The 24349-nt window shown below is 44.4% G+C and overlaps 1 protein-coding gene across 4 annotated transcripts in view; it reads right to left on the minus strand.

Moving 5' to 3' along the window:
* Positions 1-9925: 9925 nt before the first annotated feature.
* The window catches only part of LOC138527188 (zinc finger protein 567-like), a 285058-nt gene continuing 270634 nt past the window's right edge, over positions 9926-24349 (minus strand). For all 4 annotated transcript variants that reach the window (XM_069638297.1, XM_069638298.1, XM_069638296.1 and 1 more), the window contains one exon: positions 9926-12655. In XM_069638297.1, coding sequence (XP_069494398.1) covers positions 11811-12655 — 845 coding nt within the window. In that variant the 3' untranslated portion in view covers positions 9926-11810. The remainder of the gene's footprint in view (positions 12656-24349) is intronic.

The following is a 24349-nucleotide window of genomic DNA, read 5'->3' on the forward strand; positions in this document are numbered from 1 at the left end:
CTAGTCATTTGTCAACTTTGATCTATTAATTTAATTCGAGGGACTAGCCTAGCGCTCCAAGGTGGACAGCGAGGAACCAGGACTGAGTCTCGAATCACTCCTGACTCTTACCTGTGCTGGCCTGGTGGCTTAGCTTGGATGGTCTAGTCCATAGTCAATATTTTTCTGAATTTAAAACTGAACCCTCTTTCCATTCTCGCGCCTATCTCGCAAAAATGACCTTTACTAAAACCACTATAACTCCCTCAGTTTTTGCGATAGAAACACAATTTCAACTCCTACTTGCATTTCAAAACAGTGTGGTTCGCCCGTTATCGTGACTATAGCGCACAGAAAGGTTTGTTACGAATTTTCATTTTGAGAAATGTTTACACGTGGGAAATAGCTTCCATTTGTTTCCGACTTGGATTTTAAGATTGCAAATGTTTTCTGCTGACTAAATCATTGCTTATGCTTGTGTGCAACTGTTCAAAGTGGCTCCCATAGGAATTTTCAACAATTTAAGCATTTTCCACACATTTAGAGTTCTTGCTCAGCCACTTTAAAAGTCATTCCAATAGTTGAAAAGCCCACTTCATTTTTCTCTTTCTGTGTAAGGAGGGAAGGGTGAGTGAGACACTGTTTTATCTGTACTAGTCCTGATTACCTGCTCTCTCCTTCCATCTCTTTGCATTGCCTATTGGAGGGGGGGTGGGGGTTGAGAGGTGTTGCAGAAGGAATTTCTAACCATTGTGTTATCTGATCTAAAACTAACACAAAAGTATTACATTCTGTGCTGCATTGCTTTGCTCATCACTTAGTCCTAGTGTATTAAAGATATAATTCTGTGTTCTGTCACCCCATTGGTTGTTTACCTATTAATATATATACTGTGATTTTGATCTTAAATAAGTAAATAAATAATACCTTTTACAAACCAGCCTGATTTCTGGTCCAGTGTGACCCGGGGTATTCTTAAAGTAAGGGGTGTGATACGAGTGGTACATCTTTCAAATAATTGAATCTATATATCAAATACGTTTTTCCATTGCGCTGTACACTAGGCCGGGAGCAGAGTCTATCGCCTGATTGAAATCCTTAAAAAATCTGGGGGCTTGAGTCCGGGGTTTGATTGATTGCCACCTGTGACAGTCTAACACAGCAGTCTAACCCGTAGAGTAATAATACTTTGTGTGGTGTGAGTACTGTGCTACACTGTAGAAGCGCCCCTAAAATAAATACTCTAGAAATCAGGCTTGTTTGCAAAAGTAAATTTACCCTGAAGTAAGCCAGAAGAAAATTAATATTTCCAGAATGGCGACCCCAGTGGAAATCAATATTGCAAGGGAACACCTACTGCACAAATTGTTTGGTAGTGAATGGGTAGAACAGGACAAACAGGTAGGGCTGTATGGAATAAAACAAGAAGTCACTGAAACCAACCTTAATACCTGGCAGGACAAGGGGCGATTACATCAAGCACTCAGTGAGCTGTACATGACCCTTAAAATAAAAGAGGAACAATGCAAAATTGCCAAAATAGCGGCCTACCTGTACCGCCACATAGGAGTTATACAGGAAAAGTATGCAGACCATGTAGACTTCACAAAGAGGCAAGGGGAAGCAATGCGGAAAATCCAGACTAATCTGGACTCTGCAGAGCAAAGGCTCCAGAGTAGCCAAGAAACTGAAACAGGCTAGGCAGTATGCCACCAAACTGCAAGAAGAACTGACGCTCTTACTGCAAAAGAATGCAGAGCAAGATGCCCAGGTACGGACACTGCAAAAAGAGTGTCAGGAAAGATTGGACTCTCTACAACAGAGCCAAGAAAAGCATGAGCAGCAACTGAATTGTAATAGAATCTGTGTAGAACAGATGGTCGTCTTACAAGACCAGATAGACAAATTAAAAGGGGAAAATAATAAATGAATCATTAAAGATCTAGAATCCCAAGCAGAGTTTGATGAGGGGCGCCAGAAATCTGATGCGTTCAAAAAACAGAGGGATGACCTGGCTGCACAGAGGGGCACTCTAACTCAGGAAAGGGACACCGTAGGCCAGGAAGTCAGCCATTTAAAAAAAGAAAATCACCTGGCCCTTCAGGGACTTGGTGAACTCAAAATGGATTATGAAAAGCCGTTAGAGCACACCAGGCGGGTGGAGGAGGCTCTGGCAAAGAATAATCAAACCAGTAAGGACCAAGTTCACGAGGGGAGTCTCCTGCAGCAAAAATTGGCCCAATACTCCCAATCTCGACAGGAAGCACAGAGAGACAGTGAGGCTCTCTGTGAAAAGAATGACAAGCTACATAGACAGATTGCCATGCAAGAACAACTAATAGAAACCAGTAAGGCCTTAATAGAGGAAAAAAAGAGTCAGATTCTGGCATGTCATTAGGGAGTAGGGGCTGAAAGAGATGAGGTAAGATGGGAGAGAGAAACCCCTGAGCATAACCTCAGGAACTTTAATCCCTTCAATTCCATGGACTCTGCCACCCCCATGTCTACTGGCTCATACGAACCAAGGGCCACGGGATGGTAGACTTCAAAATAATGGGAAACATGGGACTGATAGATCAATGCCTCCCAGAAATGGATGGACGGGCCTCTATGTACAGGTTCCCAAATATTAGGACCAGCCTCTCTGATCAGGGAGTCTCCAGTGAGGGGAGGATCAGAGAACTGGATCCTCAGAAATATCACCTACCTAGAGATCAGTCAGTGAAACTTGGTGGGGAATTCCATGAGACTAGGACAACTAAGAGCATTTTAAAAACCTCTTCCCAGCTAGGAAAGTGCGGGGTGGGGGGTTACTCAGCCAATCCTGGGTGCAAGGGAGAGTCCGAAGACTCTGAGTGCCGCAGGTCTCAAGAGACTAGGCCCCCACATTCTGCCAGCCATTCCCAAGCTCACAGAATCAGGGAGAGCCTAGAGGAGCAGACAGCCACCTCTGGTAGCAGTGCCTCTGAGTCAGAGGATGAGTGGACCAGGGAGACCAGAACTAAAAAGGCCAACAAAGTTAAGAGAGCTTTACTCAAAGATCCCCTGAAGCAAATAAAGGCTATTAGGCGCGTCATCACGCCCTACCACAAAAATGCCAAATATTCAGTTTGGGAGCACCTTGAATTGTTTGAGCAAATGATGGAGACTTTTCACCTGAAGGACAGCCAAAGCTGTATTCAGTATGTAAAGTGGACATTTTCACCTGAGTACTCCAGCTTCTTTGCAGGACTGGAGGATCAGAACCATTCAAGATGGTCCACCTATAGGCAGCCATCCTGAAGCATTTTTCTATTCATGGAAACCCTCAAGAGGCCCGCAAGGCAGCCTACAACCTACAAGGTGGGGAAGATCAGGCCCCACAAGAATTTGTCCAAGAATTTAAACGTGCCTTTGCACAGACCACCAGAAGGGTGCGCACTGACAGTAGGGAATTTGTCAACACCTTCTTTCATGCTCTCCCGAAATACATAATGACCCAGCTAGTGAGGGATTTTCATGAGAAAAGATCACTAGCCTGGGTCATTGAACAAGCAACTCGCATCTACGAAGTGCAGAAGCCACTAGAAAGAAAAAATACTAACAAAAGCCCAAAACCAACCAACACCCCTGCTGCTGCTAAGGTGGCAGAGGTGAAGGTTGCCCCCATCTTAGATCTGGAGATGGGGGGGGGGCCTAAAAACATTACCGCACAGAACCCTACCAACCCCAGACCCAGAAGGCCCTCGGGCCAATCCCAAACAGGGAGTCAGGGAGGTAGCCCCACAAATGGGACCCCCAACTCCCCTGACTACATCAGCCCCTGTTACAAGGGCAACAGACCCATCCTGGGCTATGTGTGGACTCCTCCAGCCCAAGGGGGGGCATCCAACCAGACAGCTAGCCAACCCAGGGAACATCCCTCCTGACTTTTCCCCAGGAGGGCCGTAATCCTTCAAATGCCAGGCCAAGTTTCTTTCCCCGGTACCCGCCAAACCTCAACCCCCAAAACAACCCTTCTTTCTTTTCCCACTTTCCTGAGCCCAGACAGCCCAATCCGGGAGAGGGGAGGCCAAGGGTGGAGGAGTACCAAAACAATCCTAACCAGGGGTATTATGCGAGAAGGGATAGTTACCCTTCCAGTGATCAACTAGGGGTAGACCAGAGGACACTGTACCAGCCAGAGCGGGTGTCCCAACTGGAGCGCCAGATCCAGAACATGGCACAGGATCTGGGTCGCATGCTGAGGGCATGAACCCTCAGATGAGCATGGCGACTCAAAACACCTCAAATCAAGGGTCTGGTGCTCCACAACAATGACGGGGGAAGAACCCTGACAACCCACCGGTTCCCAGGGAGGAGGCACAGGGCGAAGGGGATGTAAAGCCTTAGAGGGAGCTTCCTTCCCTACTTGTGGAAAGCCCCTGGAAACCCAGGAACCAGAACCAAAATCTCCTGCCCCCGAAAGTCTGCAACCTAAGCAACAGAGGGTGGGTAGGAGAAATAAAGAGCCTAAAAAGGCCCATTTTGTGGAGGAGGTGTGAATCTTCCAATTTGAAGGAGAGGGGTACTCAGAGGATTCTGGGAAAAGGATCTTCTCCTTCAGGGGTGGGGGAACTCCTCCCAAAGAAAAATGGATCCCAAGAGATCCTGATCAGGACTGGGTAGATGTGGGGACCGAGTTAAAACCACCCATCATCAAACCCCAGAATGACCAGCAAGAAAATCCCCTTGTGCAAAACACTTCTGTTGACTGGGGGGGGGGGGGGCAGCCCAGAAACAGAACAAGGGGAGCCCGAGACTTCCCAAATAGTGTGCCAAAATTCTGTGCCAGATTCTGCAACTCCGACACCTTCTCTTGACCCAACTATCCCGGTGTCAGAGTCAGAAATAAGCAAATTGACCATCAAGCTTGCCCAGAGCACCCATTACCTTTGCCCCTTGAAGGAGAAGGAGGGTAGATTCTACACCTCCATCCAGGTGCAAGGGCAATGTGCAATTCCAGCATTGGTGGGCACTGGATCCCAAGCCACCTTGCTCTCAAAGAGGGTCTTTGAGCAGCTAAATTCGGGAAGGGGGGAGAGATACCAAATCCCTCTCATCCCTCTTCCTGGACAGCTCCAGAACTTTGACGGGAAGGAAATTCCTGTTGAAGGGACTGCAAAGCTGGAAATTAAAATTGGGTGACACAAAATGAAGCACCCGGTCTTGGTTGTGGTGCCAGAGGGAACACCCTGTCTATTAGCGAATGACATCCTCCGCAGGCTGTCTCCCCTCATAGATTGTGTCAACAAGGTCCTCTGGACCCAAACCCACAGCCCAATTAAATTAAAGCAAAGCGTCAACCATGTGAGTCTAAATGGCACATGCCTCATGGTGGAGCAAAAACCGGACCTAGTTAGGTTCTACTTTCAGAACAATGATACCCCCCACGTCACCGTCATAGCTATGGGACCACCAAACGGTGAGGTGAACTCTTCTCCATTTCTGCAAATCAGTCTCCCTTCCAGCCTCAAGTGGCATTCCACCCTGGAGAGAGATACATTGAAATGTTATACTAATGTACAATTTGAAAATCCCAAGTCCAAAGCCAGAATTGACATCAAACCAGCACATAACTTAGATGGCATTTTGAAAAGGGGTGAACAGCTATTCCTCCCGATTCAGTTAAATGACAGGAAGGAGTCTGTCCTCGCCCGAGTCGACTTGAAGAGCGAAGAAAGCTTCATCAGTGAAGCACTATTCAAAAAACTCCCAGAAGACCAGACCCTGCCCGTCGTAGAGTCAGTGCAGGAATCGGTAAGGGATCTGGAACCACCCCGCTACAAACCTCCTCTGCTTAGCAGTTGTATGATCAAAATTTCTAGGAATAACAAAAGCATAATAGATACTTGTTGGGTTGTGCGAGGTGTTCCTTCTGTCTTTTATATGAGCCGGGACCTCCTCAACGAACTTGATATTAATTTGGACCCTAGTTAGTAATGGAATTTCAGAAATGGAGGAGAGGTGACTATCCCAGGACCCACCTACAGAATCCGCATCCCCAAGGGCAGTTTGGCAGAAGGGGAAGATATGTGGGTCCACATAAACCAGCTGAAGAGTTGCCATCCCAGGCATACTTTTCGGCAAATAGATGAACCAACCGGAAAACCCAGATGGGGAATAGTGCCAATTACAATTAGAACCAATACAAGTGTCCTTCCCACTGCTGACATCCCCAATTGAAGTGTGGACACAGTAGTGGGAAAATATCCATAACCATGCTCAATTGTATCTTCTAGCATCTGGACTAAGAATTATCCAAAGGAGTACCAAGGAGGACCACTCGGGTACCGGGAGGAACGACCCAAGGAGCCTGGAGTGCCGCTCCATACTCCCAACTAGAACCAGCAATACTCCTGACCAGAATCAGCGAGGAGAGCGGGTTGCCTCCAGCACTGACAGGAGAAGCAGCTGACTTTCTCCACATGGACAAAAGAAAAGAACATCCCAATCTCCCAACTTCCCCTTGACGGGCAGTCAAAAACAAGTCGGGTGGTGGGGCTCTGTGGAATGCACTGACCCACTTTTGCTCTGCTATGCTGCATCACTCTGTTATGGTGGTGCCAGAAGCAGCAAAATGGCCGCAAAACCCTTGTGCATGCCAAAACCCCTGAAAATCACACTTTTCCACGCACAAAAAGATGGCTGCCCAATCTGCCACGCACGTTGTCAGTGGTGGAACAGAGCTCTCAACACTGAAATGTGTCACTGGGCTCCACAACAATTGAAAGTGGAGTGCAGAAGGAAAAAGCAGTGCTTTGCTAAATGAAACTCCAAATATTGCTTTAAATCACCTTTTCTTTGCTGCTGAAACTTCAGAATGCCGGTACAGAACACCTTCCAAATATTCAAAATTCTCGCTGGGTGTTACAATTCACTTAGGTTAATGAATCACTGTGAACTTACAAGGTCCTGAAAGGCTAAGAGCACAAAGAGATCTCCACAGCAAAAGTGGCCTGCCTGTGGATTTGTAAAAAAAATCTCTGTGCAGCACAGGGCTACCTGTGATGACAGCTCTCAGGGGCCTTCCTGATTAAACTTTAACATGTTATAAACTGAAAGTCAAATGTTTGCAATATAAGAGGCCTGTTACTGATAGTAATCCATATTGTAGTCGTTTTTGATCCCATAGGTTTAAAATCTTGAATGAGAATTCTATCTGTTATTTGATACAACAAGTTTGTTTTGTGCTAAAGAAAAGCCAAAAGAATTTAACAACTAAAATAAACCTGGCTGAGCTGCAAAAACTGGAAAAGCAGTTTTTTTTCCTCCTGGAAGGAGGTCCTTCCTCTCAGCTGAAACTCACGGGGAGGTGCTAATTGCTGGTTAGCGCAGGACTAAACAATGGACATCCTCCGACCCAGGAAACTGGAAGTGAGAAGGGGGTCGTAAATGGCCTCCAGAAGGAAGAAGTCAAGAGGAGCATGCTCCTGGACTGCAGGGAGACAAAAAGAGGCGGACCCAAGCAACCATCTGGATATGAACAAAGAACACTTTTTAAAAGACTTATAACTTGCTAGTCAAAATGGTGAAAAATACAGAAATGACTGAGTTGTTCACTTAATTTCCAGCTGCACGGGTGAAGAGGCGCCAGAACTGTGTGACACGTTCTGGATAGCAATGGCAAGATATGTGATTTTACGCAAAATATATTACTGTTAGAATTGTGAAAATGTACATGCATATTCCTATGTTAAACACGCACCTTTGTGGAAATTTGCTTAAAAATTGGACATTGTGTTCATAGTGAAAAGGGCAAAATTCTGTAGAAAGCGGGGACAAGATCCCACATCTATGGGGTTTTGAGGAATAGCTGCTACGTAAAATATGCAACCTGTGTAAATATGTATTTTGCCAAAATCAGACTTTGTGTTCCAGTGGCTAAGGGTGGATGCTCAGCATCATAAAATTACACCATAAAAATGACACTCTGTTTCTCTCCTCCTATCAAGGCAGAGAATAGACTCTGACCCAATCACCTTTTACAGGGGCAAGCTTAGCTAAGCCAGCCCATACACCCCTTTGTGATGTCATTTTTAAGGCATAAATAGAGACAGCTGACAGCGCAGAGGGACAGACAGATCTACTCACTCTCCTGATGCTGGCGGAGTGCCTTGCTGCTGAAATCTACATCTTCCTTGTTCCAAACTCCAGAAACTTGGCAAAGCAAAGGCCTATTGTATAGCTGAACCATTCTCAGCTAGGCCTTAAATTCTAGAACAGAACCCAAAAAGCCTAAGGGAAGCATCATAATACAGCCGGGCTGTGCTGTTACTGCTTACCTGCTGAATTGAAAGACCCTCAGAACCAGGAAGGGCAGATCCCGTGCTGTGCCCTGCTGTGATCAGAGCGCCTTGCTGACCCTGTCCAGTCCGATGTGCCCAGCTGTCAGTCCCTGAAAGATGCGATTCAATGGTCCAGAATCCCGACGGTCCAAAATCTTAAATCCATTTTGTTTTGTGAGTATTCACAGGAAGCTAGAAACTGTTGATTCCCGTGCATTATCTTGCCCCCCCTAACCTTTGAACTATCCTTACTTCCATAATCAGTAACCATGTCTAAATCTGCAGTGGAATCTTATTCTGTCTATCTGTAAAAGCATCATTTTCCTAGTCATTTGTCAACTTTGATCTATTAATTTCATTTGAGTGACCAGCCTAGTGCTCCAAGGTGGACAGCGAGGAACCAGGACTGAGTTGCGAATCACTCCTGACTCTTGAACTGTGCCAGCCTGGTGGCTTAGCTTGGATGCTCTAGTCCATAGTCAATATTTTCAGACTTAAAAACTGAAGCCTCTTTCCATTCTCGAGCCTATCTCGCAAAAACAAACTTTACTAAAACCACTATAACTCCTCAGTTTTTGTGATAGAAATGAAATTTCAATTTCTACTTGCATTTCAAAACAGTGCGATTCTCCCGTTATCGTGAAAATAGCACACAGAAAAGTTTGTCATGAATTTTCATTTAGAAAAATGTTTACACGTGGGAAATAGCTTCCATTTGTTTCCGACTTGGATTTTAAGATTGCAAATGTTTTCTGCTGACTAAATCATTGCTTATGCTTGTGTGCAACTGTTCAAAGCGACTCCCATAGGAATTTACAACAATTTAAGCATTTTTCCACACATTTAGAGTTCTTGCTCAGCCACTGTAAAAGTCATTCCGACTGTTGAAAAGCCCACTTCGATTTTCTCTTTCTGTTTAAGAGGGTAACGGTGAATGAGACACTGTTTGATCTGTACTAGTCCTGATTACCTGCTCTCTCCTTCCATCTCTTTGCTTTGCCTATTGGGGGAGAGGAGTTGCAGGGGGGATTTCTAACCATTGTGTTATCTGATCTAAAACCAACACGAAAGTATTATTTTCTGTGCTGCATTGTTTTGCTCATCACTTAGTCCTAGTGTATTAAAGATATCCTTCTGTGTTCTGTCACCCTATTGGTGATGGTTGTTTACCAATAAATATATATACTGTGATTTTGATCTTAAATAAGTAAATAAATAATACCTTTTACAAACCAGCCTGATTTCTGGTGCAGTGTGACCCGGGTATTCTTAAAGTAAGGGGTGTGATACGAGTGGTACATCTTTCAAATAATTGAATCTATATATCAAATACGTTTTTCCATTGCGCTGTACACTAGGCCGGGAGCAGAGTCTATCGCCTGATTGAAATACTTAACATTACCTCCCTGTCCCTCTTCCTCGCCCCAGTACTTGTGTATGGGTCCTCATACACAAGTACTGGGACAAGAAAATGTAGGGATAGGAGTAATGAAGATTACCAATAATTAATCAACCTGGAAAAATAATCCAGAGAGGAGAATGCAATAAATATGCTGGCAAAGTATAAAAGAAGCCCTCCTTTTAAACCCAGCAAATTATTATGAAATATTTCAAGGAATACAGACTCCAAACAGGAAACGTGTGCTTTAAGTACACTTTTATGTGGTCTTGTGGGTAAACAGCTGCATTGAAACATGGCAACCTGGGGTGAAATCTTACTAACTGAATACTTGAGCAAGCATAGTTTTTTTTATGCAGGCCTCAAAAACACCCAACAGGGGCTGCGTCCTCCCTCTGAAAAAGGTGGGCGGACGCTGTCCACACAAATGTATCCGAGACTTGTGCCCTGAAAAGCAGCACAGGGCCAGAACCAAAGAAAATAACCCCTCCAGTCTCCAAAACTGTAACTGCTTACGCCACATCCTGGGCAAATATTCATGACTCACTTGCTCTCTCTTCCTTCCCACTTTCACCCCCCACATTTGTTGTTCAACAATATTGTTCAACAATACTCTCATTTATAAAGATAAGTTTAAAAGTACACAAACCATAGTCAAACAAATATATAAACAAAGAATATAGGTTAGTGGGACCGATATAGATTCCTCTGCGCTCTTTACCACCCTCAAAATTGGAGATAATGAAATTCTGTATCGGCAGCAAGTGACCCACTCCCCACAAATCACCCACTATGATTTGAAATAAAATCCACAAAAGAATTGAAGATCAGGGAGGGCAACTCGTGCTCTGATTATGAGTTAATTAGTGACCAACATATAGTAACACACAGTTCTATAGTATCAGAAGTGTGGTTTATTCCACGTATTAGTACAGCAGTACAGCTGTAGCATAGCCGACACGTGTTTCAACCTTCTGGTCGTTTTTAAGGCCTATTCAGTAGTATCAGTGAATTTCACCTTATTAGAGTGCTCTGTCACTAGACAGTGAATATAATGCTGTGTTACGTTGTCTTGCGGTTCGGGTTCAAATAACATTCTCACCTGAGAATAGTTTCAAACAATGTAAATCGTCAGAATCGACTCCTGGAAATAGTTTGCTGCTGTTGCTACTAAAGTATTCCTTTCCCAATCTTGGCTTGGAGTATCCCGGGTTCAATCCTGAACGCGAATCTGACGGCCGAATCTTGAACCCGGGATACTCCAAACTATTTCCAGGAGTCGACTGTGATATAAAGGTAAAGCACAAGCTCTTGGTGTGCCAAGTCTATCCTTAAATCACATAAAACCCTATAAGGAAAGTGTGCAGGAATTGATATTCCTTACCTCAGGATGTGTCCAAATATTTCTTCCCTCTAGTGTTCAATTCAGACAAACACAAGCTGGTAAGATGTGTCAGAGAGTAAAGTGCTTCAGAGATATCGGTGTAACCTTCATTTACAAATTCAACACTGGCAGGCACCTTCCTGTCTTGATACATTCAGTAACATTAAGACAGTTGAAGATAACACCTAACGGAGGAATCCAGCATGAAGCATTATATAATAAATAATATAAATGGTAGTATTGTCTCTGCTAAGAAATTCTCATCCACCGTCTCTTCCCACACTATCACCTTCTCTTCTCCAACTATAAATCAACCCTCACTTCCAATGATGCTCACGTTAATTGAAAGTCATAGTTTCCAACAAAGGCGGAGGTTGATGGAAACAGAATGGCAGCAAGCTGGTGCTGAAAACGGAGAAAGCTGTAAAGCCAAACAAAAACAACTTGTTTGACGTCAGTGGGGGCAAAGAGGGAGGTGTCAATCCTATGCTCATTCCTCCAAACCTGTGTCCAAGGTTGTTTTTGGAAAAATGCAGCATTTAGGAATTATATTTTCATGTACACATATCTTCTAAATGTTTGCCACTACAAAATCGTTGGAAAAATACAGCATGTAAGCATTATTGTTGCCTGTACAAATGTCTTCTAAATATATGTCACTGCCAAAATGGTCAGATGCTCTTGTAAGCCCAGAGCTAGAACACGGTCATTGGAGTGTCAGAAAATGGAAACCTTTCCTACATTAGATGCCGCAGAGCAGGGGTTTTCCAGGGTTAGCATGTGTTCGTAAGTGCCTTGTAAGACCTTCCCTAAAACCAAAACACTTTTCACATTGTGTGCACTGATAAGGCTTCTCCCCAGTATGTGTTCTCTGGTGCCGTATTAGGCTGCCCTTTTGGCTGAAACGCTTTCTGCACTGGGCACACTGGTAAGGTCTCTCGCCTGTGTGAGTCCTCTGGTGGCCCATGAGATGCCCCTTTTGGCTGAAGCTTTTTGCACATAAGGTACACTGATAAGGTCTTTCACCTGTGTGTATTCTCTCGTGTCTGATAAAGTGATCTTTCACTTTGAAGTTTTTTTCACATTGTGTACATTGAAATAATGTATTCCCTCTGCGTCTTCTCGGTCGAAAACCTTCCTTGAGCCCAAAACCTCTCTCCGAACAGTTGGATTTGAAGGACACATTTCCATGCTGGGTTTTTGAGTTTCTGTTGAGACTAGCATTTTGTCTGAAACCTTTCTCAAACTGAGTACTTGAAAATGTTTGGCACTTTTGCTGGATATTTGTTTTAAAATTTGAAAGCTTTGAATTCTTCAGATTACTTTCAAAGTAATATGCTGTATCGGATTTCTTCAAGTTGGTAGGTGCCAGACGTAAACTGGAATGTGATGGATTAGTAAAACCTCTGTCACAAGGAGAGGTTTGAATACTTTCTGGACACAGGTGACATCTTGATGATGTTGCTGTCTCAAAGTTCTGTATCTTTTTTGCTTTGGTTGAGCCCGGAGACTCTTTACATGGTTCTGTTTTGCCAATAAATGTTTTAGACCTTCCACTTTTCTTGTCTTCAGAAGTTGTGCCATCACCTGTTTGTGATTAAAACATGAATCAATTAATTTGTTTTAAGAACAGTTTTAAGTAAAGTGTCAATTATTTAATAGAAATTCCGAGAGCAGTTACCAGTAAAGTTATAGGAACTTGCATGTTTGCCTGTTCGACATGCGTGCCCTACAAAACCGCCTGCAGAAACAATCATGTATGGTAGTAAGAATTGGGAGCACAGCCAGTGCTGGACATTTCAAATTGTGCCACTACTTTATTATTACCATTTAGATTCACCATTGTGCTGAGTCCCTCTGCCATAAGAATTTCACAATTGCCTTAAATCTTATTGCGCTCAGAAGTTTCCCACTGTGTTGAATTTAGCTTCCCTGTGAAGTTTGCCACTGCTTTAAATCCCGCTCTGCTCTGAAGTTTACCACTGTGTTGTATCCAGCTGCCCTGTGAAGTTTACCAATCTTTTAAATCCTGCTGCCTTTAGAATTGTGCCATTATTTTAAACCCTGCTTCCGTTCAAAGCTTGCCAATGTTGAATCTAGCCGCCCTGTGACGTTTGCCACGGTTTTAAATCTCGCTGCGCTCTGAAGTTTACCACTGTATTTAACTTAGCTACCTTGTGAAGCCTGCCATTGTGTTGAAACTAGTTACCCTGTGAAAGTTTACCAATGTTTTGAATCCTGCTGTCTTTTGCGTTCTGACACCATTTAAAACTGGCTACCCTTCAAAGATTACCATTATGTTGAATCTTGATGTCCTGCTAACCACCCCTGCTCCTACCTGAATACCTCTCGTGTGAAGCCCGGCTGCAGTGGAAAGGGCGGTTGTGCTCGTACTGGCAAGCTGTTTGTCTGCTGTGGCTCTGGCAGTCTTTCTACATACCTTTTTGCACATTGGAACTTTGGGAAACTTGGAGCGTATTCCAACACGCACTCTGCGCTCCCTGAATTGAACTGTGTACTGCAAGCGCTATTTCATTAATTCATTTAATTGCTCTATTCTACTCCATTTAGTGAAGGAGTTGCCTATTCATTTAAGGCACTTGGAGTGGGGCGCCCCGCCCGGAGCAATCAGGAGGCTAAGACCCGAACACCCAGCCCTTGCAGCGTGAAGCCTGGCTGCGGTGGAAAGGGCGGTTGTGTTGGTACTGGCAAGCTGCTTGTCTGCTGTTTGGCTCTGGTGGCTCGGATCTGTTGCAGAGTTAAGGCAGAGCCCGTCAGCCCACTGTCCCGTTCACTGGCATGCTGCAGAGGTAGGCGCTGTATGTTATTTCCACCTCGCAGAAGGAAAGTACTGAAAGATACGAGGCATTTTGGGTGCAAGATCCCACTTAAAATAACAAAGAGAAAATATTCCATCTTGGTTGGCTACGCTACCTGCTGGGAGACTGCAGGGTTGTACTCTTTGATCCTAGCTATTGCTTCATTTCTACTTTTAGGGACAAGCAGGAATTTGCTGTTTTCTCTTTGACTCATTGGGACATTTATGTTCCCCCCTAACCTTCTGATAGGAGGAAACATTTTATTTAAATTTCGTGGCTTGTCACTGGGAAGGAGAGACAGGCTAAGGCTGCTCCTCAAGCTATCGGGCGTTCCCAGGACAGCTAATACATTATACGGATATATCTGATTACTTTTATATTGTATTTTGACTATTTTTTAATATGGAATTAATTTTTTTAACCTACAATTGCATTTTATCCCAACCATTTTAGTCAAATATTTACCCTAGGGGCTGCGAGGAAGTCTCTTCCCTGGTGGCTCTATTTTTAGAATTAGCCCTTTGATTGTTTTATTCTTATCCTGAAACCTTCAAGAAATCCTGCATTTCGATCCTGCCTTACATTTGCAGGTACTCCAAATGACGATTTTTAAGATATTTTAACTTTAGTCCTTTTTTTCTGTGGTGTTTCTTACAGCGGCCTACACTTTTACTAAAATACCACCCCAGGGGTTGTGAGCCATGCTCTCCCCTGGTGGGTATTATTTCAGGTGTGGGTCATTGATACTGTTAACCTACCTGGTATTGTTCTATAATCCACATATATCTATTAATTTAAACTATAGGTGCTCTAAATAAGGATTTTAAGGCACGTTAACGTTAGCTCTCTTTCTTATTGTTGAGTTCTTATGACCATTTTTGTACTCTCTAGCACCTCCTTAATTAAGTATGCCAGCGCTTAGAAGTGGCTTTGGATCGGTAAAGATTCAAGAGAACAAGATGACAGAAGTACAACAGGTGCCTATATGGAGTGTGTAGGAGGGGGGAACTAAATCCCCTATGGAAGATAATCTGACAGGTGATACGCCGGCTGAATTAATCTATGATAAGGGGGAGAATCCTACATCTATAGAGCCTACTAAGGGGAATGAGAGGCCTATCGGCAGTAATATATTAGTCCCTTTGGACCAATTAAAAGATATAGAAAAATTGAGTTTTACACCACACTTAGTTAATATGGACATGTCGGCCAGTAGGTACGAACTTCGTGCTGCAGAATGTCTACAGGAAAGTATGTTTGGCACTAAAAGGGTGTTTCGCTTTCATGCATCTACCCCACTTCAGGAGACATAGATTAGGAAAAAAATGAAAACAAAATGGTCCGATTTCAGACTCCTTTAGTGGGCGTATGATAGAAAATATTAAGGGTAAACATTTATCTGGTAAGAATCGCACCACTCATATTTCCCCGGCGGTGTTTATATTTGGGAAACCCAAACAAGATAGTGTGCAGTGTTCTAATGTGTTGACTCCTACTAACTATTTTAGTTGGGGGGATCGGTCTAAGGGGATCCCTACTCCACCCCATCAAAACCTTAATCAGGCAGGTGGGGATGAAGATATGGACGATTCCTTTATGCAAATGGCAGATGCTACGGGGGATCTCCTTAAGGAAATTATTGATTTAGAGATGCCGCCAGGGCCCTCACTTTCTAATCGTAAGGGGGTGAGGAGTTTGTCTGAGGGGGCTCCAGCTCAGGGATTTTCCAAAAACACAGGAAATAACACCATCGGGGAACAACTAAAGGGCAGGGAAAATGACCCTATAATAGCGGATCATAAGGTGGCAAAACCTTTTATTAATGTGAAAGATGGGAATACCCAAACTGAAGAAAGAGTGGGCCTGAATGACCAGTCGGGTACCGTAGATAGATCCTCTGAACCAGAACAGGAGATATTGGAAACGCGTCCCACATGTAGGGGAAGGAAAATTACTTATCCAGTGAGGGAGGTAGAGGAGACTATTTATTTCCTCTTCTATCTAACCTGCACATTAGTTTGAACTTGGCTCGGGAAACCTTGGGTGAATCTCAGGAAACGCTTGGTGGAACTCTGGGGGGTCAACAATCTGCTTTTAATCAACTAATAACGCGATTGGCTTTTTTAGAAGGTCTTGTGGAAGGTAAGACTAAGAATGACCACAATTCCAAACAGAATAGCCAATATGATAAATTGAGGGAGGAACAAATTATTAGGCTTGCTACTATGGACGCTAAAATCACCACATTTCTGGAATGTATGCTGCTAGGGGACCGCCCAGCTCCTTCCCAAAGAGGGGTAAGAGACCAAGAATCCCCATTGTCTGGGAGGGAAGACATTGCAAAATAATGAGCATCAAGATGGACAGAGGCGTCCTGATAGTCCATCCGCCCTTTTGGATGCTAGGGAGACAGTAAGGGGTGGGGGTTGACCAGGAGCTCATCATCGAACCTTCCAATGAGGGGGAGTGTCTGAATATTAGTAGTGAAGACGCTAGTATTGCTCATCAGTCTCTGCCGAAAAGTGGGGTAAAATGTAAACAAAAATCCAAGCATATGAAGAAAAAAACAATGGAACTGGAAGAGGAAACCTCAGTTTCCCCCAGACTCCTACTACCCGGAGAATTTCCTGTAAATACATCCAATTATGACATCAATGAGGTACCCAAGTCGCCATTTTGCAGGTGGAAAAAAACCAAAAAAGCAGGCTATGATGTCGAAAAAAAACAAAAAATATGCCTAATATTAAAATCAGGGGTAGGAATTCCAATCTTAAAGCAATTAGAAATATACCAGCACAAGAAGATCTACCAAGTGGTAGTAGTAGAGATAACGTTCCCAGTATGGGAGAGGGGCAGGATCGGGGGGAAGGTAATAAGGAATACTCACTGGCAGGCAGTGATAAAAATACAATTCCCGAGACCACAGAAGGTAATCAATTTAGAGCAGGACAAGACTGCCCCCAAACGAAGCAAACAAAGATGACAGCCTTTGGTAAAATAGTTAGCACCAAACATGCTAGAATTTCAACAGGCTTTCAACAAATGAACATACCGCCGAGTTCGCAAGTATTGGCGCCCCTTATACCATCGGACATCTTTTTGATTAGTGGGTTACCTATTATGTCTGATAATCAGAGCGATTTAACATCTAATAATATATGTAAAAGTCCCATAAATATATGGGCCCTAAATACTCGGGAGATACTGAAAAATCCACTAGTAAAACTACCCTTATCAAACGCTAAGAAGCAGCCTATACATTAACAGCCTGTCTTGATAATTAAAACAGGGAAGATTATTGGCTCAATTAATAATAACAAGGCAGATTCACTGGTCAATTTGAACAGAGCACATTTATTAAATATGTTTAAAAAATACCTTTACTTCGCTCTATAACAACAGACGATATAGATGCTATAGCCCTTCCTAGACCTAATAATCACCATATGGTAAGCAGTTTCCATTCGGAGATGGCGGCCGATATGGTCCGTGCCCAAGAAAAAACCTTGAGTCCTTGGGTTTTGGTCTGTTAACCCTAGCCAATGCTAAAGAGGCTGATCGTTTCCTGCAATGTAAGGAACCTAGTAATATTCAAACGGAACAAATCATACACGCAGGCTCTAATTCGCTTACAAATGCTGAACCTGTATTGACTTTGATTTCTAGCCTACGCAATAATGGTCAGGATTGGTCTTGGTTAAAGCCAGCTCTTAAGACCCTTGAGACCCTTACACAGGGATCAGGCTGTCCCTAACAATATTAATATTGATATTGTTTCATGGAATTCATGTGGGGGCATAAACTTGAATACATTCCTGAGTAAGTGTGTGATCTAAACTCGCCCCCGCATTTATCTATTTCAAGAAACCATGATGCTTAGTTAAATCCATATGGATGGTTTCTATACTTTTTCCTATTTAGCGTCTAGGGATGTAGCAGGGAGGCCTAGTGGTGGTTCGACTATTGCTGTTGATCGGAATTTGGGCCTCCAAGGTAGAGTGATTTATAATAGTGAATGGCTTTTGGGTGTTGCTTTATTATCGGGAAATGGATTAGATCCTATTCTCTTGCTGAACATATACTGGAATCCTCTGAGAGTTCCTTTCAAACTAGTAGAAGACACCCTCAGAAAGATTCTGGGAGATTGGTATGAGAAGGGTCTTGGTAACCGTATTGTGATGGGAGGAGATTTTAACTACTTCTGTGCAGAGGGATTTATGTGGAATGACACTGGGGCTATCCCCAAAGCGATCCATCCAAATCTTAGGAGAGGAAAACTATGGGATACATTTTTGGAGACCTGGGATTTGGGACTATTGGATCATTCCCCTGATTGGAATATATCCAAAGATACCTGGAAGCGGGGAACCAATAGTTCAAGGATTGATTTTTTCTATGTTATTAATGGTTGGAAGCAAGACTGTGGTAAGTTGACACACATAGATGTAGATTTGGGTGACCATATTCACCTACTCTTTACTTTGACCGTGGCGGTTCCGGACCTTCATATTAGGCCAGCGCATATGGGTCTCAATGTGGCGAATGAAGGGAGAACGATCATTTGGAATAAGAATACGATTAGGAAATGTAACTCTCTTATTCTAGAGAAGTTGACCTTAGTCCCTTACCAAAACCCAGGGGTGGGGTTTTTGTTGACCGGGGGGAATTATTGCAACAATATTATGATATCCTGTGCCTATAAAATTAGTAAGGCGGGTGGGTCGGACTTACATAGACCTGAACACATCAGCTGGGACTCTAGAATTTATAAGTCCAAGTTAAATAAATGCAGGGATTTGCGTAGTCTTAAGAAATCTTCCCTTACATTCAATGAACTACAGGTAAGGAATAAAAGATCATTCAGAAACATAAAAACATGGTAAAGTCGTTGAAAATTGACCAATATCTTAGAGCCTATCAACAGATGATGGAAAATGTATGTAAGGGTAGGGATGTTAAATTTTGGGCGACTGTTAACATCACCCTTACCCCCGTTACAGATAAACTGGAGTGTCCGATTCAAGCGGAGGCTTGGTGTACTTATTACAAGAACAAATTTGCATTGCCCTCTAAATTTGTCACAGGATCAGACATTGATCTGGGCTCTCCGGTTAAGGGAGAATGCTCTTGGGACCCTGGGGACATCACTTGGGCTATTAATAAACTTAAGCCGTCCAGAGCGCCCAACCCGGATGGCATACCGCCTTTTGTAATAAAGGCGGCTCCGGAATTATGGGCAAACTTACTTAAACCCCTATTTGACTACATCTTTGAGATCCATACTATTCCCGATTCCTGGGTCCAATGTATCATAGTCCCCATATTTAAAAAGGGTGATGTTCTCAATCCCAGTAACTATAGACCCATAGCGCTCCTAGATGCGGCTAGCAAGGTCTTTGGCATTTTGCTTTTAAGAGATCTTAATAAAGCGATAAGGGTGAACTCTTGTCTCAGTAAATTTCAGGTCGGCTTCAGAGAAGGTTTGTGAACTAATTTAAATGGTAATATCTTGGCCCACATAAGAGACGAGGTTCATCAGTCTAACATAGGAGAGGTCTTTCTGGCTTCGTTAAACCTCTCGAATGCCTTTGACAGAGTTGTTAGAACTAGATTATGGTAAAAAATGTTTGGCCATGAGGATTCCTCGTAAGATTGTTCAGCTCTTGGCCCTTCTACATATGAATACCTCTGTTAGGGTCCGATTGACCAAGGAAGGTGCTCTTTCTGAGGCCATTGCTACTTACATGGGGGTCAAGCAAGGTTGTTCGCTCGCGCCAACTCTCTTCAACCTATAGGTATGAGATGTGGAGGGCATGTGGCAGGGCCCTTCTTTTGCACCAGCTAAATTGGGGAATTTGGCTATCGAGTGGATGGCGTTTGCAGATGATTTTATTTTAATTGACCGCACCCCCCGTGGCCTACGAAGAAAGATGGACCTTTTTATCAATATGCTATTGTCAATAATCTTTCTCCTAATGCATCCAAATCTCGGACGTTGGTGTTAACAAAAAAAATAACTATTCAAGCCTACAGCTGGAGGATGTGAGATGACTCAGTGGAACAGGTACAGGCTATCACATATTTGGGCTATAATTTTACAAATAGGACCAGCCTAAAAATGTGGAAACAGAGCCTGTATGAGAAGGCGGTCAAACTTAAAGTACAAATGAAATTCCTGAAAGTCAGGGTGTGTAAATTCTCATTGTTACCCGTAAGGCGATTTTATCTTGCTAAATGTGAGCCTGTTGTCTTGTATGGCCTAGATTTCTGTACCCATGATATGAGTTTGAGTCTCAACATTATCCAGGGAAAAATGTGGAAAGAACTTCTTGGTTTATCAATGTATATCCCCAATGTAGTTATCCGTCACAAGTTATGCCTTCTATCTCTTAAAGTAAAATACCTTTGGAAACAATTATCTCTGTTTAGGAAAATAAGTGATCCACCAACTAACACTTTGTACAAAACTTTAATTTTTTTCATAAATATTTTTATTGGCGTTTGTAAATAAACTTACATCAATGAACACAGGTTATTACTTTCGTGGCATCCAATGATGCCCTTCTTCTGCCATATTACTAAATACATAAACGTTAAACAACAGTTAACTGTGTCTGTCGTCCAGTCTTGATGTTGCTCTCATTGTCTCTTGGGTAGTGAGTTGTGGTAAGGTACAGGGTCGTTGTACTAGGGGACCATTGCTAGGGGGGATATAGTCTCTGTGGCAATGATTCAATTATGTATTAAGCGGGGGACATTGGCTCAGGGGGGCCTATAGTTTGTTGAGAAAATCATGTCTCTGATTAAGGCTTTCCACGATTCGAACGTGGCGTTTGAGTCTCCCCCCCTTGGGTGTTCCCAGTTTCCCAGGCGTTGGTTTCTGCTGCTGTCCACCTCTCCATTTCCTTAATCCAGATTTCGTATCTGTATCCTCCAGGTGATTTCCATGCCATTGCGATCGTTATCTTTGCAAGTATACATGCCACGTCCATTAGCTTTACGATATGTTTGAGTTTGCTCAATCTGGGATATGTGCCCAGTAGGCACTCTTTCGGGGTCCATTCATATCTGTTCACTCCCGTTTTTCTGCAGGTTTGCTCTATTTTGGCCCAGAATCCTAGCACTCTGCGCGGCAGGTCCAGAACATATGGATCATGTTGGCGTCTTCACTGCTGTACCAGGGGCATTGCGATCGGGTTTGTTTGTTGAATTTGGCTACCCTTTGCGGGGTCAAGTAGGTTCTGTATAGAACATTCAACTGGATGAGTCTGAATCTGGTGTTCCTGGACACCTCCTTGGGGAATTGTAGAGCCCTTCCCATTCATTCTCGGTAATGGTGATTCCCAGGTTTTTCTCCCATGTTTCTTTCAGAGGCGTGCTGCGGGGATTAGGCCTGTTTATTAGCTGGGAGTACAGCGTGGTAACGGGCTCAATCCATCACTCAGATTGCACATTTCTAGTAGCAAGTGGTTTGGTTCTGGTTCCTCAGATCATGTGTTCCACTTCTTTTTTGCTGTGTTTTTTACCCTCTGGTACCATAGGAACTGGCCAGTTGCCAGTCCGTCTTGTGCTTGTAGTGAGCCAAAGTCCCTGAAGGCTCTGTCTTCGAACATGTCTCTCCAGGTGTATAGTCCTGCCCTTTCCCAGCTTCTCATCGCTGGTAAGTCAGTTGGGGTTTTGCAGACATCTGTCAGTATAGGAAGTTCGGGTGAGTATGGGTGGTATGTCCCAAGCAGCGAGATGGTCTTGTTCCAGGCCTGCCGCCCTATCTTTACTATCATGGGTGGATTCGGGGGACCGATCTGTGGGTTCCATAGTACTTCTTTGGGATGTGTGGTAGCTGTTAGCTGTTGCAGCAGGCCTGTTTCAGCTGTCGGGTCATCCGACAGCCACCTCGCTGCATGGCTAAGTTGTGCCGCTAGGTCGGGGAGCTGTATCCCTCCTTCTTTGTGTGGGAGTGAGAGTATATGTAGAGGTAGTTTGTGTAGAGACGCACCCCACAGAAATTCTCTGAGCAGGGTCTCCAGCTTTCTGAAGAAGGGTGGGCGTATGTAGTAGCTTATGTTCACGAAGTAGTATAGGAATCTCAGAAGAATAATAATTTTGGTGATAGATGCCCTGCCCATCATGGAGAGTGGTCATTTGGACCAGAACTTTATGGATTTGTGTAGTCCTCTCATTACAGCCTCTGTGTTGCATTCATGCGTGAGCTCTGGTGTGTGCTTTATGTTGACTCCCAGATACCGGAAAGCTTCTGGTTGCCACTTGATCCCGACCTCCGGTAGGTCGTCTGCTTTTACCCCTCTTAGCCCTGCCAGTGGGAATGCGCATGATTTCTGTTTGCTGAATTGTATTCCGGAGTAGTGTGCATAGTTGTCTAGCACTTCCAGTGCTATTGGAGCATTTACTTGTGGGTTCTTTAAGTACAGAAGGACGTCGTCCGTGTATAGTGAGATTATATTGTATTTCCCGCTCACTCTGATCCCTGCGTCGAAGAGCTGCTTCCTGAAGTAGATGGCTATTGGTTCCAACCCCAGGATATACAACATTGGCGACAATTGGCAACCCTGTCTGGTTCCTCTTTGTATTGCCCAGGCTTTCGACACCGTGCTCCCGGTCTTCACTCTTGCCATGGGGGCATTGTATAGTACTTTGACCCACCTCACGAAGCGCTCTCCGAATCCGAATTCCTTCAAGACCTTGGTGAGCCACTCCCAGAATATGGAATCAAACGCCTTAATGGCACCCAGCGATAGTGCTGCCATATCTTCCTTGCATTCTGTGGTTTGCCCTATTACATGTTGTAGCCTTTGTAAATTAGCAGTGTTGTTGCGGTCCGGCACAAATCCGTTTTGGTCTTCTTGTACCAGGGATCCCACCACTCTTGCCAGTCTCTTGGCCAGTATGGTAGTTAGTATTTTGCTATCGTAATTTAACATTGCCAATGGGTGGTAAGAGTCACATTCGTTCATGGGTTTTTTAGGCTTGAGCATCAGTATTATGAGCGTGTAATGCTGGAAATGCATTGAAGGGACAGGGCCTCCCTGTCCTTGTCCTGTAGTCCTTTTTCACTGTGTTCTGTATTGTTTTCTGCCCAGGAGTCCATGTGGGACTCTTGGCAGTGCAGCTCTTCCTGGTTTTGGTTTGGTGTTCAGACCCATGGGATACCCTTATGGCATCCATGGGTGGGGGTACAATCCTATGCCCCTAGTGTATGTTTTTGGGCACCTGTGTGTGGCCCACAGAGCAGGGTATGGGCTGGCGGCAGCTCCATGCTGAATTTGACAGGTGCTCTGAGTATCCTCCATTTTGGGATACCCAGACCCTGCCATTGGAATCAGTTGATTCCTGATAGGAAACAAGATGGCCCCTGTGGCCTCTTGCTTTCTATTGCCTCTTACCTTGTTTTCCCAAAGTCCTGGGAAGCCCTGACTCTGTCCCTTCCTCCTGACTGACTGACTGTTGGGTGGAAGTCCCATATATGGTGTTGTTGTGAAGTCCAAGCCAGACTGGCTGGAGCCTTCCCAGTGACTGTATATTGTGGGTACACCCTGTGGTGAATGGAGTGTGTGACCAATATGCACTCCTTGTTGTGGCTGTCTAGTTCCTGGTATGAGAGACAAAGACTGAGACAGCCCTGCCCGAAACTGGCCTGAATGCAGTGTGTAGTGTTGAATGGCTGGGTACTTGTCCCAATCCACATTCCTTGTTGTGAGTGTCTGAGAGGGAGGAGGATGGCCTGAATGCAATGTGTGCCTGATTGGCTGACTGACTGCATGAATGCCCTTCTGTATGATTGGCTGCTGAGTGTGACCCAGCAGTGTGGGAGGCAGAATAGTATATCTGGGGACCTTTCACCACTGGAAATTGTTCAGAAGCTGTGTCTACACTTGAAGAGTAACTGGAACTGCTGATCCTCGACGCCCAGCTGGAAGAAGAAGACTTGCTGTTGCATTTGCTTCGACCCGATCTGAAAGCTGCCGAATTCGTCAAAGACTGATCTGAGAGAGGACCTGGTGAGGTGCCCTCTTCCCATGCTCCGAGGGACCATCGAGCACCACTAACCTTCGCTGAAGCTCCCTGGAGGTCAGACCCTTGAAAGGCTGCCGACTGGAGGCAGGGACCTCCGAGGAGAACGAAGTGAAGCACCCGGACATCGCCGCCGTCGAAGTCCATTGCTGTCGCCCAGGGTTCTGAGTACCGCCGTAACCGCTGGAGGCCCGTCAAAGCTGTGTTGCCCCAGAAGAGGGGACCGCTTGACACCGTGCCGCTGACGACCGGAGCCGCTCGCTCCTTTGCCTAAGACTGTTGAATCGAAGGACTCCCTTGTACGCACCGTTGACCACTTTGTCCTGCCGCAGAAAGTCGAGGCTGCTGACGCGCAGAGGAGAATCCGCCGGTGGTTTTCCCGCCACCTGAAGACCACAAAGACTTTGACGATTCGACACCCTTGTCGGTCCAC

This window comes from Ambystoma mexicanum, chromosome 1q (assembly GCF_040938575.1).
Source record: "Ambystoma mexicanum isolate Mex_15411 chromosome 1q, UKY_AmexF1_1, whole genome shotgun sequence".
NCBI classification, from domain to species: Eukaryota; Metazoa; Chordata; class Amphibia; order Caudata; family Ambystomatidae; genus Ambystoma; species Ambystoma mexicanum.